The sequence below is a fragment of the Gopherus evgoodei genome, chromosome 13 (genome assembly GCF_007399415.2).
Source record: "Gopherus evgoodei ecotype Sinaloan lineage chromosome 13, rGopEvg1_v1.p, whole genome shotgun sequence".
NCBI lineage: Eukaryota > Metazoa > Chordata > Testudines > Testudinidae > Gopherus > Gopherus evgoodei.
Window position 1 is genome coordinate 32,410,986 of NC_044334.1, and position 19,186 is coordinate 32,430,171.

General features: G+C 54.2%; 1 protein-coding gene across 1 annotated transcript; it reads right to left on the reverse strand.

The window, feature by feature from the left end:
- Nucleotides 1-2,433: 2,433 nt before the first annotated feature.
- Nucleotides 2,434-10,179, reverse strand: RNF215 (ring finger protein 215). Its single transcript, XM_030583223.1, has 10 exons — nucleotides 9,931-10,179; nucleotides 9,221-9,349; nucleotides 8,563-8,634; nucleotides 8,387-8,472; nucleotides 6,661-6,715; nucleotides 5,696-5,800; nucleotides 5,176-5,292; nucleotides 4,954-5,091; nucleotides 4,173-4,275; nucleotides 2,434-3,639 (listed from the first exon to the last, which is right to left on the reverse strand). The coding sequence occupies exons 1-10, from the start codon at nucleotides 10,177-10,179 to the stop codon at nucleotides 3,617-3,619; spliced, it is 1,077 nt and encodes a 358-aa protein (XP_030439083.1). The 3' UTR covers nucleotides 2,434-3,616.
- Between the last annotated feature and the right edge of the window lie 9,007 nt (nucleotides 10,180-19,186).

Here is a 19,186-nt window from a genome sequence, read left to right on the forward strand (position 1 = left end):
ACTGCTACAGACTTTGGGCTGTATAAGTAGGGGCATTGCCAGCAGATTGAGGGACCTGATCATTCCCCTCTATTCGACATTGGTGAGGCCTCATCTGGAGTACTGTGTCCAGTTTTGGGCCCCGCACTATAAGAAGGATGTGGAAAAATTGGAAAGAGTCCAGTGGAGGGCAGCAAAAATGATTAGGGGGCTGGAGCACATGATTTATGAGGAGAGGCTGAGGGAACTGGGATTGTGTAGTCTGCAGAAGAGAAGAATGAGGGGGGATTTGATAGCTGCTTTCAACTACCTGAAAGGGGGTTCCAAAGAGGATGGATCTAGACTATTCTCAGTGGTAGCAGATGACAGAACAAGGAGTAATGGTCTCAAGTTGCAATGGGAGAGGTTTGGGTTGGATATTAGGAATACCTTTTTCACTAGGAGGGTGGTGATGCACTGGAATGGGTTACCTAGGGAGGTGGTGGAATCTCCTTCCTTAAAGGTTTTTAAGGCCTGGCTTGACAAAGCCCTGGCTGGGATGATTTAGTTGGGGACTGGTCCTGCTTTGAGCAGGGGGCTGTACTAGATGACCTCCTGAGGTCCCTTCCAACCCTGATGTTCTATGATGCCACGCCTTGCAAACAGCATCTCCTCGGGTGGAGGAAGGAGCATTGGCATCTCCACAAGGAGAATCAGCCGGACCTCCTGGAGCAGCGAGATGGCTGCTGTGAGGGAGACTGCCCAGGAGGAGATGGGAAGGACAAAAGGGCCGAGGGATCCTCTCAGGGATCCAGAGGATCTCATGAAGACAGAACCCATATAAAAGGCTGTATGCTTTCCTACCTTCCAGCAGGAGAGAGTGCTCCATTCCCACATAGGAGCTGCCCCATTTTGTACAGACACAAGAGGGACTTTACTTCCTTCTTAGGGGGCTAGGAATCAAGAGCTCCATCACAGCCTGGATCATACCCCCCTCCTGTGGTTTAACATCCAGTGCTTACTGCACACCCCTGCCACATCCTGGTTGGGTTTTGACAGCACATTGTGCTGCAAGGCAGGAGGAAACAGAGCAGGGAGTTGAGTTTCAATAAAAGATTCAAGAGTTAAGACTTTTTACCAATTTAAGATTGCAGTTGGCAAATGAGTGCGAGAAAAGGTGTGGGGAGAAAAGGAAGGGCTGTATTGAGTGACTGCTATATAACAGCATCCACTGTTCTATTCCTTTTCAATGGCTCTGAGACGTTAGAGATGAAAGACTACCTTAGATCAGACCGTCCTTGCCCCTGGGAAAGGACTTGGTTCCCAGAGAGAGGACAGCGCTGTTAGTAAACTAGTATTTTACATTTAACCTTAGCCATTCCTTAAAGAGCCTCTGACAATTACTCTATTACAATTCATGAGGCTTCCCACCACCTATTTCATGCTGGTCAACACCCATGCAATTTCTCCTCCCACCTTTATCCCACATTACGCAATACCGTTTGTCCGAGGGCTTTTAACAAAGCACAGCCAACATGCCTCCTCAATCTGGCAGGGGGAACGTGCCCATTTCTTATCTCATGCTATTGCACCAGTTTACTGGACTGAGGGAGACTAAGTGTCATTGGAATCCACGATAAGATTCAGCAGCAGCAGCAGAGATGCCTAAAAACTGAACCAAAGCAAAGCTCAGCAGATGTTCCTTAGCCTCACTGTAGAGGACTAAGCCCATGCCACTGCATTCTACGCCACGTTCCACACTGCCCAGTTTGAGTCATGGCATGCAGCCCGTGGAAACCAGTGTCCAGCATGCAGTGGGCTTCTGATGGAATCCTCTGCACTATACTAGGCAGAAGGCAGGCTAGATGATCGTAATGGTCCTTCTGGCCTTGAAATCCATGATCCTTCATCGGACTAGCCAGGCTGCATTGCATGCAGGTTCCTGTAGTCCTCACCGAAGTGGCCTGTGGGTAGGTATATTTGCACATCCAGCTGAAGCCAGGGGAGGCAAAGGGAGCTGCTACATGCCCAAAGGAGAGATGCATAGGCTATAGCAGGCTAAGCATAGGACTGGGAGTCAGGGCCTCTTGAGCTCTGATACCAACTTGGCCACATCCACCCTCTGGCAAGTTACTGGACTGCTGTGTCCAACCTGGAGATCACACTATCCCTGCGCTGTGAGCAAAGACTACTGTCTGGCATGTATCATGTCCTGATATTTTTATGGATGCTGAACCTGCAACCAATGCAATAACCAGGTCACCACCTTGAACTCACAGCAAGAATCAAGCCAGGCTCTCTTCCATGGCACACCGCTCTTTCAGCTTCTCTGCTCTCTTGGGAGGGACCCTTTCTAAACGGCAGCTGGAGACTAGGAGAGAAAGGGGCTTGCTAGCCAGGCAGAGGGAAACTGCAGGAAGTAGGGGGGGAAATCAGTGCTGGATTGTTCTGTAAAAGAAACAGCAACAAGAGCAGTGCAGATTTCTTCTTGCTCTAGATTTAATAGCGCAGGCGGCTTTACAGACATGTACAGTGAATCAAATCCAGCAATCTCTGCTGCTGAGTGGGGCTGGGACCCAGCAGGGCAGGGCTCCCAGCAAAGGCCTGGACACTGCAACACATCCACGGATATTGTTCCACCCCTGCAGCTACCTCATGCCATTCTCTCTAATAAGTTAGTATAAATAAAGCAAGCATTCAACCCCTCCCCACTTCCTGCCCCTGCCCTCCAGCAAGGTGATCTCCCAAGGGCCAGTGAGAAGGGAAGCATGTCGAAAGATGGCAGATCAGTGCAGCTTCCAGGCCCCCTCCCCTGCTCCAGGTGTGGGCCACCACCCTGTGAGAGATGAGAGGGGCTCAGCGCTGCCTTCGGTTACACCCAGGCCACCCTGCTGAGATAGCCAAGGAGTAACTGAGAGCTGAGCCAGTCCAGGGGCTCCCAGCAGCAGTCATGGGAGTATAGAAAATAGAGATTTATAAAAGGAGAGAGTAATCGTCCCTTAGGAGCACTGGGCAGGAGAAGACTAGCCTGCCCCTGGGAGCACAGAGAAATCGGCTTACAGCAAAGTGCTTGCGCCAGCCACACGGACTGGCCTCCCCCATCATAGCTGGAGCTTCCCCACTAACCGTTTAAGACTTTGCCTGAGAAGTCTGGCATCCCCTCATTCCCCTGAGGGGGTCTCAAATGCCTCCTTAGCTTATTTTACCTGCCCCCCACAACCCCCACTCCTCCAAAGACACTACACTAATCTCGACAGATCAGCTGCCCAGATGCACCCCCACCCCCTACACACACACTCAGAGGCCAAGTTCTGCCCTCCCTGATCTCCGGGGGCTCGCATGGATTTAAGACAGGGCAGAATTTGGCCACATCCATTGCCACACTGACCCTGCCTTCTACCCCTGCCAAACAGGGCTGTCTGAGTGCACGCTAAAGGGAGCAGAACCTTTCTTCACCCCAGTGCTCAGGTTCTCGCTCTCTGCTGCCTGGGGATAACTGCTGACTGAGCATACAGCCCTGAGGGTCTGCCCAGCCCTGGGGCACATGCACAGTGCTGCTGCTTCCCCCTGCTCAGCCACCTGCTGTGCTGATGGAGCCACTTCCCTGGTGCCCCTGGAGTGCAGGTGGCTCTGTCCCCGCAGCATGTCCATAGGCCAGCTAGCTCTCACCGCAGCAGTTACCTGGAAGGGAGATCAAGAGAGTCAGTAACCCCTTCGCTGCCAGCGAGCTCTCCCTAGGGAAAACAGGGCAAGAAGCTGCCACAAGATCCTAAACCCAAGCACGCAGTTACTGTGTACTTATCACACCTCCCCAGAACCCCCCAACACCACACCCTTCCCCCAGAGCCCGCAGCCCCCAAACCTCCCAGACCCCCTACTGCAAGCATGCTGAGATCACCAGGGTGGGGGCTGGGAGACCTGGCCTCATATTTATGCCACAATGTGTGGACAGCCTGTTATCCCAGCTATGAGGCTCTTTTACTGGGTCTGTCCCGTTTCTGCATGTCATCGGGGGGAGGGGGTGTGTGTGTCAAAGGAATCCACAGCCAGGTCAGCCCCAGTCTGATGGTGCTGTGCTGGGATAAGCCCAACTGTCACTGCCCTCTGGCAGCCTCCCCTAGGAACTTGCAGGGCTTTGCCCACATCGCAGTGAGAGGCCTGAAGCCTCAGGGCAAACACAGGCAGCTGTACAGGGGGCCACCCTCCGCTCTCACCCAGGATGTTGTGCTTGCACAAAGGGCAGGTCTGTTGCAGGAGCAGCCACGGATCCACGCAATCCCGGTGAAACTCATGTGAACACGGCAGCACCCGCAAACACTGTGGGCAGGAGGCAAAGCAATGAATGTCCGGGACAACAGCAGCCATCTTAGCACCCTGCCTTGGAGATGTCTCAGGCCAGAGCAGCGGGCCAGACAGCCCAGAATCTGCCACCCTGCTGCAATGGAATGCACTAATAGGCCAGATGGGGAGACATCTAACCACCATACAAGTATTTGAAAGGGGCAGGCACAGCGGAGCTGCTGGCAGCCTGATAGCTGAGGGCAGAGGCTGGGGATTGCTCTAGGCAAGGAGCACTGGGATAGAGCTGAATGTCAGGAAGGGATAGCTCAGTGGTTTGAGCATCAGCCTGCTAAGCCCAGGGTTGTGAGCTCAATCCTTGAGGGTTCCATTTAGGGAACTGGGGTAAAAATCTGTCTGGGGATTGGTCCTACTGTGAGCAGAGGGTTGGACTAGATATCTCCTGAGGTCCCTTCCAACCCTGATATTCTATAGGCGGGACCTCTTGTGCCCAGAGGAGAATCCATACTCAGGTTCTGCCATGGGTTAGGGGCGATAGCTTTAACTGGCTTATGACTTTTCAGCCCAGCTTCTACCACTGGCTAGCAGGCTTCTTGCAGACCTCCTGTGTCTGTCCCTAGCAGCAGTCTGGCAAGGGCTGGTGCAAAAGGCACTTGTCTCAAGACCCCAGCATGTCTCACCCCGGCCGGGCTCTACCTGGTTCTTGTGGAACTGGTCCAAGCAGACAACACAGCTATCAATGTCACGGGCCTGGTTCCAGGAGTGTTTGCCAGGGTGGTAGCGGCGGGTCTTCAGTGCCGACAGCCTCCGCAGGATGTGCTGCTTGAGGTCCAGCTGGGAAGGCAGAGCACAGAGTCAATTCCCAGCTGCACATCCCCAATGGGAGCGAAGAGGAGAGGAGCAGAGGAGTGAGCCCACCTCGGTGTCCTGGTCTGGCTGGCCCTGCCGGGACTGCCGCTGGGCCTGCACAATCACACCCGTGCACAGGATCAGGGCGATGAACAGGATGGTGTTCCACAGCTGCTGAAGGTACTTCTGCAGGGCCAGCACACAGGAGCCATTAGGACACACTGGGGACTCTATTCTTCCCCAGCTCAGCTGAAACACCCCCCAGCAAGCCCTGCCTGCATCTCAGCCAAGGACAGGATGGGATCCCCTTTGGTACTTGCCTCTACTGCTCTTTCATTCACCCCTAGGGGTGCTATTGAGGAACATCTCTCCCTCCCTTTACTACCTGAGGCTGGGACTCTACCCCCTGACAGGAGTCAGAGCTGGTCCCCTGGATGACAGAGCACCACACTAACCAATGGGCTGCTCCAGATACCAGATTGAATGGCGCTCTTTATCTTGCTGGAGCCCACGGTCACACATGTAACTACCTGCAGGCACTGCGTGCCTGGAACCCCGGGGACACCCTTCAACCAGCAGCAACACAAACCTGGACCCGCGAGCTGTTCTCGCCCGTGCAGATAACTCCTTGCCACTCTCCATACAGCCCACCCCGGGACAGGCCGCAGGTCGACCACAGGGTGAGAGTCACTCCCTGCAGAGAAAACACAGCACCACGCATCAGCCAGCGACAGAGCAGGCCAACACCAACACATGGAGGCAACAGTGAGACCATGCAGGGGCAACAGGAGATAGCAGCACAAGATGGCACTGGGAACAGGCCATACACGGACAGCATCATGTCACAGAGCAAGGAGGGCAGGATCCTGCTCTAAGTGGCTTGCCTGGCATCTGGTCACCTCAGCAGGCACTGCTTTACCAGACAGATCCTGACAAAGTGAAGGGAGCCTGGAGCAGTGAAAGTGGCCAAGTTAGGAGGGAACCTCTGTCTGTCTATCATGTGGCTAAGTGACAACAGGACATGAGTCTGCAGTCAGTTGTGGCCCCCTAGGGAACGGAAAGCAGGGTAACGGGGTGAAGTTAAGGGAAAGTTGGGGCTGAGATGGAAGGAAGGATGGCCTAGTCTGTATGGCACTGACCAAGGACTCAGGAGATATAGGTTCAATTTCCAGTTGAGCCCCAGGCTCTGTGACCTGGGGTAAGTCATTCAGGTGACTCTGTGCCTCAGTGTCCCCCATATGTAAAATGAAGATAGTGTTTCCCCATCTCTCGGCTGAAGGATAAATACATTCAGGATCATGTGCCCAGATAAATTGGGTATCGAGGTAGACAGTTGCTCCTTGGCAGCGAGGTGTGTCTGGCTATGGAATCAGCTCCCAAGGGAAGTGGTAGAAGCCCAGCAGGGCCAGGCCATTTCACACTGGGTTGGAGAAAGCACGAGGCCATGATGCTACGATCACACACACACTTCCCAGTCTGAGCACCGACATGCACCCAGTCCAGCCCTAAGCATGCATGCACACACGCTGTCCCCTCCCTGCCGAGACTATGTACCAAGTTCTCCAGCAGCATCGCTTGGTATGTGATCTTGGCTGTCACCCGGAGCCCCCTGTTGGCAAAAGTTGAAAACAGCGTTAGTCCCACAGGTTTCCTGGGCACAGGCACCTCAGTCATACAGCTGAAAGGGGCACCGACGAGGAGAGTTCAATGTTCTGTGGGGTAACCTCATCCTGCCACCCAGGCTGCAGCTCAGATGCCCCAGGAATATCCCCTAGCCTGCCTCTCATGTAGAGGATGGCCTGTGAGCCATGGGACAGCACAAAAGCCCCCAGGAAGCCATGGAACCCACATAAGAAATAATGGAGCCCAAGACGCATACACAGAGGGCAAAAGGGAGACAGTAAGAGAATGGAGCACTGGGACTGACCCCTTGAGTGATCTGGAGCAAGTCTCTCTATGCCTCAGTTTCCCCACCTGTAAAATGATGGCAACGACATTGACACCCCCCCTTGTGGGGGGGAGGGGGCTGAGAGGTGACACAGATGTCTGCAGAGTGCTGTAAGTGCTCAGTGTTCTACCCCATGGGGCCCCAACCCAAGGCAGTCAGGAGGCCCCACTACCAAGGGAGCTGCTCTCCCAGGCCCCACCAACACTTGGAGGCAGCTGTTAAGCAAAGCCAGGCTCCATGAAGAACATGGAGGACAACTTTTGTCATCTTAGCCCCATCAGCTGAGCATCAGGGCCCAGGGCTGGATCCTCTCAGCACTAGTGCTCTGGACCTCATTTTCTTGCCACTTCAGAAGATGCCTGCTACAAAAGCACTGGCAGGAAGCAGAGCGAGCCACTCCTTGTGCCTTTCAGCATTTGTTGTATAAAGCCCAGTTCTCAAAGGTGGCCTTTGAGGGCACTGTACCAGGTTTGAACGGCTTGGAGAATGAACAGGGCTGTCCCTAGGAGGGTGCAGAACAGCCTGTACAGGCCCCCCTTAACACTTTTTATACAGGTGAAATCTGGTGTGAGGAGGGGACACCAGTACTGGGGGGCAAGGGACGATGGAGTCTCACAGGGTGGCACCTATGCGTGGGGGCCGCCTGTGTTGGGGGGTCCCAGAAAAGGGAGGGGTTCTGGGTGCAAGGGCAATGGATGGGGTCAGTCTGGCGCGGATGTGTTCCGGTGGTGCTAGGACGCTGGTGGACAGTGCAGCGACAGGTGAGCAAGAAGAAGGAATACAACACGTGCTTCCCGCTGGCGAGTGTGGGCCCGAGCCCTGCTGCTCTCGCCAGGCCCCCTACTAACTCCCTGAGCCAGCCTGGCCCCCCAACCCCACCGCCCCCGGCCTGGCCTAGTGCCCCCCGCATGACACACACACACTGAAGCACAGGTCCCCCCAAAGCACGGGATCCGGTGCAGTCACCCCGATTCGCCATACCCAAGGGACACATGTGAATGGGATGACAAAGCAGCCCAGACAGCACCACACACAGGCTGGCAGGGCCCTCAAGGGGGCAGAGGAGAAAACACATAGCTCTGGCTGGGTCCCAGGGTAGTGTGTGTATACCAGCACAGGCACTGTGGTGCTAAGGCTCACCCCTCACACACACAGTTTTCTGGAGCTCGGGGTAATGAGTGTGCACGTGCACACACACACACACTACAAGGCCTAAAGATCACACACACAGTCCTTGCTGAAGCCCTTGACAGTGTTTGTGCATGCACACACAGCCCTGCAAGGTCTCGACACTCTCCAGCTGCCCCCCAGTTCCCACCTGCGGGCTCTTACCGTAGCAGAGCCCCGAGAAGCCGGGTGACATTGTCTGAGGTCTGGATCACAATCACGGGCTTGGAGAGCACCTGGGACACATCCAACTGCAGCAGGGAGGAAAGCAACAGACATGTCAGCAAGGCCATGAACCCTCCCCACGGCAGGGTCATGGGGAGCTGGCACAACGCTCCTACCTCTCGGATCGTGTTCTGATTCAGCGCGAGAATGAGCAGGGCTGATGCTCCCAGAACTAGGGCTCGCTTCATCTGTGGGGGGAGAGTGCACAGGGCCAGGGAGAGACAGAGTTGCACATGCTATGGACCACACACAAACATGGAGGCCAAGGGAAGGAGATAGGAGGCTGGGCCCAGCAGCCTCAGGACAGGGTAGGTGGGCAATTGAGCCATTCCCCCGCAAACCCAGGAGATTTTCCTGAGGGTCACCCTCTGACTCAGGCTCAATGAGCCAACCTGATTAGAGGGGTCCTGGTCTCCAGCCCACGGCTGGCATTCCAGGAAGTCACTCCAAGGCAGGAGTTTGCCCATGCTGAGCGGCTGCAAGGATCCCCTGCTGCCAGGCAGAGTCCTAGGGAGCACGGGGCTGACTGGATAAAAGGATTGCCACTGCCAAAATCCCTGAGGCACACTGCAGGTCCCGAGGGGGCGCTGCCATAGGGAGCCTCGGCCCAGTGCCCTGGCACACACAAAGGGGCACATGGGGAGGAAATCCCCACTGCCAGACTCCACAGTGGATACCCAGGGGGCAATGCCATGGGGACGCTCCTGCTGCCGCTGTCCCCAGGGGGGCACTGCTGTAGCCCAAGGACGACCCACTGAGGCAGCGGTGAGTCACCTTGTTGACCACGGCTACAGTGAAGGACTCCTCCTTGCTGCCCCTCGGGATCTCCGCCTGTTCCTCCCCCACCGGCACCACCGCAATCCAGCTGTCCTCTCCCTCCAGCTCAGGCTCCGCATCTCCCATCTGCAGGAGGAGAAGCAGCTGTCAGGGAGCCGCCTAGCCCATCCCAGGGCCCTGGGCCCAGCCACTCGCCCGCAGGTCCCCAGCAGCCAGCTCCCCAAATGCAGCCCGAGGAGAAAGGCGCCACGCTCCCTTTGCCGAGGCTCCAGGTACCATCTACAAAGCCACGCGGCGTCCTCTGCCTCGCTGCCTGCCAGACAGCTGGCAAGGGCTGGCTGTGGGGCTGATCCTGGCCCGGCAGTTTGTTCCTTGCGTCCCTGGGTCAGGCTGGCTCCGCCTGTTGTCTCTTGTCCGGTGCTTGCTGCCGGGCAGGGCCCCTCTCTGCGCTGGGTTGTACAGCGCCTGGCCCCGCAGGGTCCGGGCCAGCCCAGGGCTCCCCGGCCAGCCAAGGGGAAAGAAGCAAAAGGCCAAACTCAGCCTGGACCTGCCCGGGAGCCACTGCCCGCCCCAGCCTGCCCGGGCTCGGCTGGAGCCGGTACAGTGACAGGCCCGTGGGCCGGTCCCCAGCCAGCCCCTTCCCTGGGGGCAGCGCCCCGGGCCGCTCCTCTCCCCAGCCAGCCAGCGAGCTCCCCCCAGCCCCGCACCAGGATCAGGCTCCCCTCTATCGCCTCCTCCCGCGGCGGCGGGCCCGGGCCCGGGCCCGGGTCCGGGTCCGGGCGGCCCCCCAGCAGCGCCCCCTGCAGCGTGTAGGCCCCGGCGGGCGGGGAGCGCGGCTCGGCCTCCTCCGGCTCCCGCAGCGCCAGCACCTCGACCCGGGCGGCCGCCGGCCCCGCCAGCGCCGGGCCCAGCGCCGCCACGTGCCCCAGCAGGACGGGCAGCAGCAGGCGGGCCATGGCCGCGCTCAGTGGGGCGACGAGCCGGAGCCGCCGCCGCCGCCGCCGCGCGCGTGCCCTCGCGCCCGCCCGCTCCCTCTGCTGGGCCTGGAGGACTCGCCGGGCCTCGGGAAGACCCCCCACGCGGGGTGGGGCATAGCCCCGGGGACCCCCAGGCAGAGAGCCCCCTTAGCCAGGGGGAGTGGGAGAGCCCCCCAGGCAGAGAGCCCCCTTAGCCAGGGGGAGTGGGAGAGCCCCCCAGGCAGAGAGCCCCCTTAGCCAGGGGGAGTGGGAGAGCCCCCCAGGCAGAGAGCCCCCTTAGCCACGGCGAGTGGGAGAGCCCCCCAGGCAGAGAGCCCCCGTAGCCACGGGGAGTGGGAGAGCCCCCTTAGCCACGGGGAGTGGGAGAGCCCCCCAGGCAGAGAGCTTAGCCACGGGGCGTGGGAGAGCCCCCCAGGCAGAGAGCCCCCTTAGCCACGGGGAGTGGGAGAGCCCCCCAGGCAGAGAGCCCCCTTAGCCACGGGGCGTGGGAGAGCCCCCCAGGCAGAGAGCCCCCTTAGCCACGGGGCGTGGGAGAGCCCCCCAGGCAGAGAGCCCCCTTAGCCATGGGGAGTGGGAGAGCCCCCCAGGCAGAGAGCCCCCTTAGCCACGGCGAGTGGGAGAGCCCCCAGGCAGAGAGCCCCCTTAGCCACGGCGAGTGGGAGAGCCCCCAGGCAGAGAGCCCCCTTAGCCAGGGGGAGTGGGAGAGCCCCCAGGCAGAGAGCCCCCTTAGCCACGGGGAGTGGGAGAGCCCCCCAGGCAGAGAGCCCCCTTAGCCACGGGGAGTGGGAGAGCCCCCCAGGCAGAGAGCCCCCTTAGCCACGGGGAGTGGGAGAGCCCCCAGGCAGAGAGCCCCCTTAGCCACGGGGAGTGGGAGAGCCCCCCAGGCAGAGAGCCCCCTTAGCCAGGGGGAGTGGGAGAGCCCCCAGGCAGAGAGCCCCCTTAGCCAGGGGGAGTGGGAGAGCCCCCCAGGCAGAGAGCCCCCTTAGCCAGGGGGAGTGGGAGAGGCCCCCAGGCAGAGAGCCCCCTTAGCCAGGGGGAGTGGGAGAGCCCCCCAGGCAGAGAGCCCCCTTAGCCACGGCGAGTGGGAGAGCCCCCCAGGCAGAGAGCCCCCTTAGCCACGGGGAGTGGGAGAGCCCCCCAGGCAGAGAAGGGAGGGAGACCCCATAACCATAGTGGGGTAGAGACCCGCCCCCGTAACAGGGAGAGCCAGACCCCTAAAACCAGAACTCACATGGGGTATCACCCCACCCCCACACTCCCAGGGGAGAGAGACCCCAGTAACCAACCCCCCGCCCCCGAGCCCTGTTACACATGGGAGACACGTCAGTTGGAGCAGGAAAATGATGCCTCCCCCCCCCATCCCGTCATGGCGCAGAGAGCCCCCCCAGTCACAAGGCAGATAGCCCCAATCAGCTGTCCCACAACCACTGGTGGGGAGCCATGCTGTGTCCCCAGGGGGAGAGGGAGCACCCTGCTCCCTGCAGTTCTCATGGGTGGGGGGGGTCCACCATGCAATCATGGCAGGTGCCCCACAGCCACAGTTGAGAGAGGGACTCCATGGTTACAGAGAGGGAAGGAGGGGCGGGATCACTGGGGGTAGGTGTGGAGAGGGACACCCCAGCATCGCGGAGCGGGGGTGAAGATACAACCACAGCCGTGAGGCAACAAAGAGGGTTGCCTAGCAAGGTGGGGATGGCTGAGGAGGGTATGCCCCCATTTTGGCCTGAAAGGACACGACGTCTCACAGAGCCATCTCTGCTCAAGGGGTTGCACTTGGGCCCCCCAGGTGTTGGGGGCTTGAGACAGGGAAACCTTGGATGCCACCAGGCTGAGCACCCCGCTTTGGGCTAGGGTCAGAGGGGATGATTAGAGGGAACATTCTTTGGTGGAGCACAGGCAGTGGGGGATGATACCCCCAGTCCCCGGGAGCCATTCTGACTCTCCCAGGAGGCCATTCCCACCTTTCCATCCCACTGAGCCCTGGCTGTGCCACGTGTGCCCTCTACATGTGACCCATTCAGCCCTGACAGCCCAGTCACACAGTTCTAAGATGTCATGCTGGCTGCAGGGATTTGCAGCGGATGGAGAGGGATTAGCCCCAAGATTGGCCTTGAAGGGCAGGGCAGGAGCCAGGATCAGGGGGAAACAGCCTGGCAAGGGGGGCAGCAGGAGGAAGGACTGAGATAAATGCTGGGGCGAGGGGGGGTTGAGACAGGCATGACCTGCTTTTGGCCTTGGTAGGAAAGGGAGGGTCCAGCTTGCTGCAGGTCTTATTGACAATGGCTGAGCCTTGGCAGGGCCGAGCTGTGGGGTGGGGAGTGGGAACTCCAGCGCATGCAGATGAGCTGGAAAGGGTGGAGAGGACACAATCAGCTCCTGCTATGGCTATTTAGGCTGAGCAGAGCAATCTCCCCACTCTCCCATTTGGGATCCCCCCACTCCACTGGTAACTTCCCCCATCCAACTTGGGGATAGGATCTGGCAGGAGAGTTTTTCTGATGCACCAGAGAACCCCGCACCCAGCCCACCCCTCAGCTATCAAAGCCCTCCCCTGCCCCAACTGGCCAGCACCCTGTGGCAATTCACTGCTTCTTTACAGACAGCTGGTCACTTTCAAAACTAACAGGGATTGTTTTCATTTTATTTATTTCACCTTTGGCCCCACTTCCAATTCCATCCAAGTCAGGGGAGCTGGGTCCAGCACAGGCCTGGTTTGTAGTGAGATGACATTCGGATGCATTCTGTAACCAGGCTACGACCTTAGCTGTGAGCCAGGAATTCAGGTTACAAAATGCCCTTGCACCATGGGACCCTGGCACCTACAAATCAGCCAGAAACCGCTTCTGGGTGCAGTAGGGTGATCAGATGTCCCTATTTTATAGGGATAGTCCTGATATTTGGGACATTTTCTTCTATAGGCGTCTATTATCCCCCACCCCCATCCCAATTTTTCACACTTGCTGTCTGGTCACCCTAGGGTGCAGTCACCAGTGCCTTTTATTTACAGTGTCAGCTCCCACCACCTTCTATTTACAGACCTCTCCAAACTAGCAATCTGGGGGACAGCTGGCTTCTCCAGCAAGCAGGGATGCACAGCCCTGTCCTGTCCTGTCCTGTCCTGTCCTGTCTTTTCTTTTCTTTTCTTCTCTTCTCTTCTCTTCTCTTCACTTCCTTCCTTCCTGCCTGCCTGCCTGCCAGCCCTATAAAGCCCCCTGGCTAATGAGGCCCGCAAGCGCTTCCCTTCTACCAATTAGGCATGACATACTCAGCCAGCTCCAATTAATGCTTCTTACTTGGAGCTGGGCTAACAGGGCTGGCTCAGGCCCTCTTGGCCAGCACCCTGTTACAATAAGACATACAGTTTTTTCTCAAGGAGTTAAGTTACTAATTTAATTAAGCGTCAAAGAGTTCTGTGGCACCTTATAGACTAACAAACATACTGGAGCATGGGCTTTTGTGGGCGAATACCCACTTCATCAGATGCATGTAGTGGAAATTTCCAGAGGCAGTATAAATATGCAGGCAAGAATCAGGCTGGAGATAACGAGGTTAGTTCAATCAGGAAGGATGAGGCCCTGTTCTAGCAGTTGAGGTGCGAACACCAAGGGAGGAGAAACTGCTTTTGTAGTTGGCTAGCCATTCACAGTCTTTGTTTAATCCTGAAAGGATGGTGTCAAATTTGCAGATGAACTGAAGCTCAGCAGTTTCTCTTTGAAGTCTGGTTCTGAAGTTTTTTTGCTGCAGGATAGATACCTTTAAATCTGCTATTGTGTGTCCAGGGAGATTGAAGTGTTCTTCTACAGGTTTTTGTATATTGCCATTCCTAATATCTGATTTGTATCCATTTATCCTTTTACATAGGGACTGTCCAGTTTGGCCGATGTACATAGAAGAGGGGCATAGCTGGCATATGATGGCGTATATTACATTGGTGGACGTGCAGGTGAATGAACCAGTGATGTTGTGGCTGATCGGGTTAGGTCCTGTGATGGTGTCACTGGTGTAGATATGTGGGCAGAGTTGGCATCGAGGTTTGTTGCATGGATTGGTTCCTGAGTTAGAGTTACTATGGTGCGGTGTGTAGCTGCTGGTGAGAATATGCTTCAGGATGGCGGGTTGTCTGTGGGTGAGGGCTGGCCTGCCACCCAAGGCCTGTGAAAGTGAGGGATCGTTGTCCAGGATGGGTTGTAGATCCCTGATGATGCATTGGAGGGGTTTTAGCTGGGGACTGTATGTGATGGCCAGTGGAGTTCTGTTGGTTTCTTTCTTGGACTTGTCTTGCAGTGGGAGGCTTCTGAGTACATGTCTGGCTCTGTTGATCTGTTTCCTTATTTCCTTGTGCGGGTATCGTAGTTTTGAGAATGCTTGTAAAGATTTTGTAGGTGTTGGTCTCTGTCTGAGGGGTTGGAGCAGATGAAGTTGTACCTCAGTGCTTGGCTGTAGACAATGGATCGTGTGTTGTAGCCGGGATGGAAGCTGAAGGCATGAAGGTAGGCATAGCAGTCGGTGGGTTTTCAGTATAGGGTGTTAATGTGACTGTCACTTATTTGCACTGTGGTGTCTACGAAGTGGACCTCCTGTGTAGATTGGTCCAGACTGAGGTTGATGGTGGGGTGGAAGCTGTTGAAATCGTGGTGGAATTTTTCCAGGGTTTCCTTCCCATGGGTCCAGATGATGAAGATGTCATCAATGTAGCATAGGTAGAGAAGAGGCGTGAGTGGACGAGAGCTGAGGAGGCATTGTTCCAGGTCAGCCATAAAAATGTTGGCATATTGTGGGACCATGCGGGTGCCCATAGCAATGCCACTGGTCTGGAGGTATATATTGTCAGCAAATTTGAAATAATTGTGTGTGAGGATAAAGAAAGTTTAATTAACACTTTTTTTTTTTTTTTTTAGCAAGTATCATCAGCATGGAACCATGTCCTCTGGAATGGTGGCTGAAGCATGAAGGGACATACAAATGTTTAGCATATCTGGCACGTAAATCCCTTGCAATGCTGGCTACAAAGTGCCACGCGAATGCCTGTTCTCATTTTCAAGAGACATTGTAAATAAGAAGCGGGCAGTATTACCTCCCATAAATGTAAACAAACTTGTTTCTCTTAGTGATTGGCTGCACAAGAAGTAAGACTGAGTGGACTTGTAGGTGCTAAAGTTTTACATTGTTTTGTTTTTGAATGCAGTTATGTAACAAAAAAATCTACATTTGTAAATGGCACTTTCACGATAAAGAGATCGCACTACAGTACTTGTATGAGGAAAATTGAAAAATACTATTTATTTTGTTTGTCATTTTTACAGTGCAAATATTTGTAATAAAAATAATAATATAAAGTGAGCACTGTACACTTCGTATTCTGTGTTGTAATTGTAATCCGTATATTTGAAAATGTAGAAAAACATCCAAAAATATTTAATATGTTTCAATTGGTATTCTACTGTTTTAACAGTGCAATTAAAACTGCGATTAATCTCATTTAATTTTTCTGAGTTAATCACGAGTTAACTGTGATTAATCGACAGCCCTAATTCAAATTAACTTGTAAGTGTAGACAAGCTTAAAGATACATCATCAGCTTTATAGTTATTCTCCTGTCTGAAAATATTTTTCCAATTCTGGTCATAAATTTCCTTTACAACCAATGTAACTAGAAAAAATTATTAATTCATTCTATAAAAGCAGCAAAGAGTCCTGTGGCACCTTATAGACTAACGGACGTTTTGGAGCATGAGCTTTCGTGGGTGAATACCCACTTTGTCGGATGCATGGGCGTCGACATGCATCCGACGAAGTGGGTATTCACGCACGAAAGTTCATGCTCCAAAACATTTGTTAGTCTATAAGGTGCCACAGGACTCTTTGCTGCTTTTACAGATCCAGACTAACACAGCTACCCCTCTGATAATTCATCCTGTTTATTAAGTTTGTTCAGTGTATTTGAGGGCACTCTGTGTAGTCACAAGGGGGGAGGGATAGCTCAGTGGTTTGAGCATTGGTCAACTAAACCCAGGGTTGTGAATTCAATCCTTGAGGGGGCCACTTAGGGATCTGGGGCAAAAATCAGTACTTGGTCCTGCTAGTGAAGGTAGGGGGCTGGACTCAATGACCTTTCAAGGTCCCTTCCACTTCTAGGAGATTGGTATATCTCCTATTATGTATATTTAAGTCCATGTTAGAGCTGCTAAGAAAATATCCCTCAACTTGTAGAAAATTTTGATGAAAAACAAAAAAGTTTTCATCTAAATTATCTATGGAACATTTCAAAATTTTGTCAAAAGTTCAAATACTGAAAAGTTTTGCCCAATCCCTAAAAATTGATATGTTCAGGCATTTGTTTTTTAGACATTCAAATTTTCCCTGGAAAGCAGCCACTTTTCACAAAAAAATAAGTTAATCAAAAGACATTTTTTTGTTAAAAAAAAATTGATGGAAATTGTTTTGATCAACTGTACCATCTGTGTCACCCTCTAGTGCTTAGAGTTCATATAAATTCTTCAGCTGAGAGATTTCTTTAATTCAGGAGGTAAAGGCTTTGGTTTCTGAAGCCAAAGGTCCTGGGTTCTAGCCTTAGTCGTGGTGTCTGTGTCTACTTTTTAGGCAGATTCATACATTCTAAGACTAGACGGGACCGCTGTGACTATCTAGTCTACTCTCCCTTATAAGACAGGCCAGAGGACGTCCAGCAATTCCCGCAGTGAGTCCAGCCATTTCTGGCTGAACTAGAATGTATCTTTTAGAACGAGCAGCCTAATCCTGGTTTAAGGACTTGGCACGATGGCGACTCCACCGTTTCTTCTGTAACCTGCATCTGATGAAGTGGGTTCTAGCCCACAAAAGCTTATGCCCAAATACATTTGTTAGTCTCTCAGGTGCCACAAGGACTCCTCGTTTTTGCTGTTCCAGTGGTTAACTCCCCTTGCTGTGAACAAGTTGAGGCTTATTTTCGATTTGAGTTTTTCTAGCTTCAACCTCTAGCCATCGGATCCTGTTCCTGGTCTGTTAGATGAAAACACCCCTTAGTAGCAGATATCTGCTCCCAGAAAGGTTTCTCACAGAATGATCAAGTTGCCTTTTCAATAAGTCTCACTTTGCTATCTGAACCCTCTCCCATTTTTTAACATCCTTTTTAAAGTGTGGACACCTGAGCTGGATACAGTACTCCAGTCCTAGTCTCCCCAGTGCTGCACAGAGGTAATAGCCATCTCCCTACTCCTGCTTACGTGTCCAAGGATTGCATTAGCTCTTTTGGCCACAGCAGTGCACAAGCTCACAGTAAGATCAGTCAGCATTTTAATATCCCTGTCATCCAGAACTGCTGCGTTAGAGATAAATGAGTAATTGTGCACCTAGGTCATGGCTTTAGTCACATGCTGCAGTTGGAGAAGTGGGCATGGCACCCTCTCTGGGGTCCCTAAATCCAAGCCAAATGTGCACCTTGAGCAGGGGTGAAAGTAACTTACAGGACTTACCGGTACTGCTGCAGTCCTGAGGGGGGCGTGGCCTCAACCAGAATTGGTGGTGACTCTCAAGATTTAAAGGCCCTGGGGCACTGGCAGTGGCTGGGAGCCACAGGGTCTTTAAATGAACCCGGGGCTTCCAGCTGCAGAGGTCGCTGGGAGCCCCCAGGGCTCCGGCCGCTGCGGAGCTCCGGGCCTTTTAAATCCTCACTGCAGCTATGGCTGCTGGAGCTGCAGGCGGGATTTAAAGGGCCCAGAGTGCCCGCGGCTGCGGGGAACCCTGAGCCTTGCCGGGCTGGGACCGGGATTTAAAGTGCCCGGAGCTTCTGCTGCTGCAGGGAGCTCTGAGCCCTTTAAATCCGGCCCCAGCCCGGCCGCCAGAGCTGCGGGTGGGATTCAAAGGGCTCTGGGCTGCCCGCAACCGCAGGAGCTCTGAGCCCTTTAAATCCAGCCCCAGCTCGGCCGCCGGAGCCACGGGTGGGATTCAAAGGGCTCTGGGCTGCCCGCAGCCGTGGGAGCTCTGAGCCCTTTAAATCCAGCCCCAGCCCAGCCGCTGGAGCTGCAGCTGGGATTCAAAGGGCTCTGGGCTGCCCACAGCCACAGGAGCTCTGAGCCCTTTAAATCTGGCCCCAGCTCAGCTGCTGGAGCCGCGGCTGGGATTTAAAGGGCTCCGGGCTGCCTGCAGCTGCGGGCAGCCCAGAGCTTTAAATCCCAGCCATGGAAGCCGGTGCGGTCCAGCACGGTGTACTGGCTCTTGTCGGTACGCCGTACTGGACCGTACCAGCTTACTTTCACCTCTGACCTTGAGATCCTGTTTTAATAATCTCCTGGATTCTCAGCTTCCCCTCCTGTTATCAGTGAGCAGACGTTGGGACATTTTGCTACAGAGAGAATCCCAAGAAGGGTGGGAAAGCGATGAAAGGATCAGAAGAAACTTAATATGCAGAGGTCAGGAGCAACGGGGCCAGAGAAACTGTGTGAAACTATTAGGGTTAGGAGCATAAGTAGTGACTGGAAATTGAACCAGGAAACACAGAGGTTAGATATGAGGAAGTCTTATCTAGTAGTGAGGGCGAGTGGTGTCGCAGCCCAGCTACACTAGAGCTATGATGCTCACAAGAGTTGGTCGTGAACCAGAATTTCCATTCCACAGCAAATGCCAACATCTGGGGAAAATTCCCTTCCAATTCCAAACGAAAAGACAAAATTTCCTGCAAAACAAAAATTCCAAAATGCTTTGTGTTGATAGTGTTGTTTTGATTAATCTTGTATATTGTACTGAAATATTAAATATAATATTGATTATGTATTCCTAATATAGATTATGTATAATCTTATAAAAGTCTGAATGTTTTGACTGTCAAAATGAAATGGTTCATCTAAAATTTATCAAAATCAACATGTTCCTGCAAAACATTTAGATTATGAAAAAGCTGCATTTACAATTTTTCAGCCAGCTCTAATTTTAGCATCACTCTGTGGAAGTTTCATGGGAAGGAAGAAAGAGTACGATAACGTCCTTAATG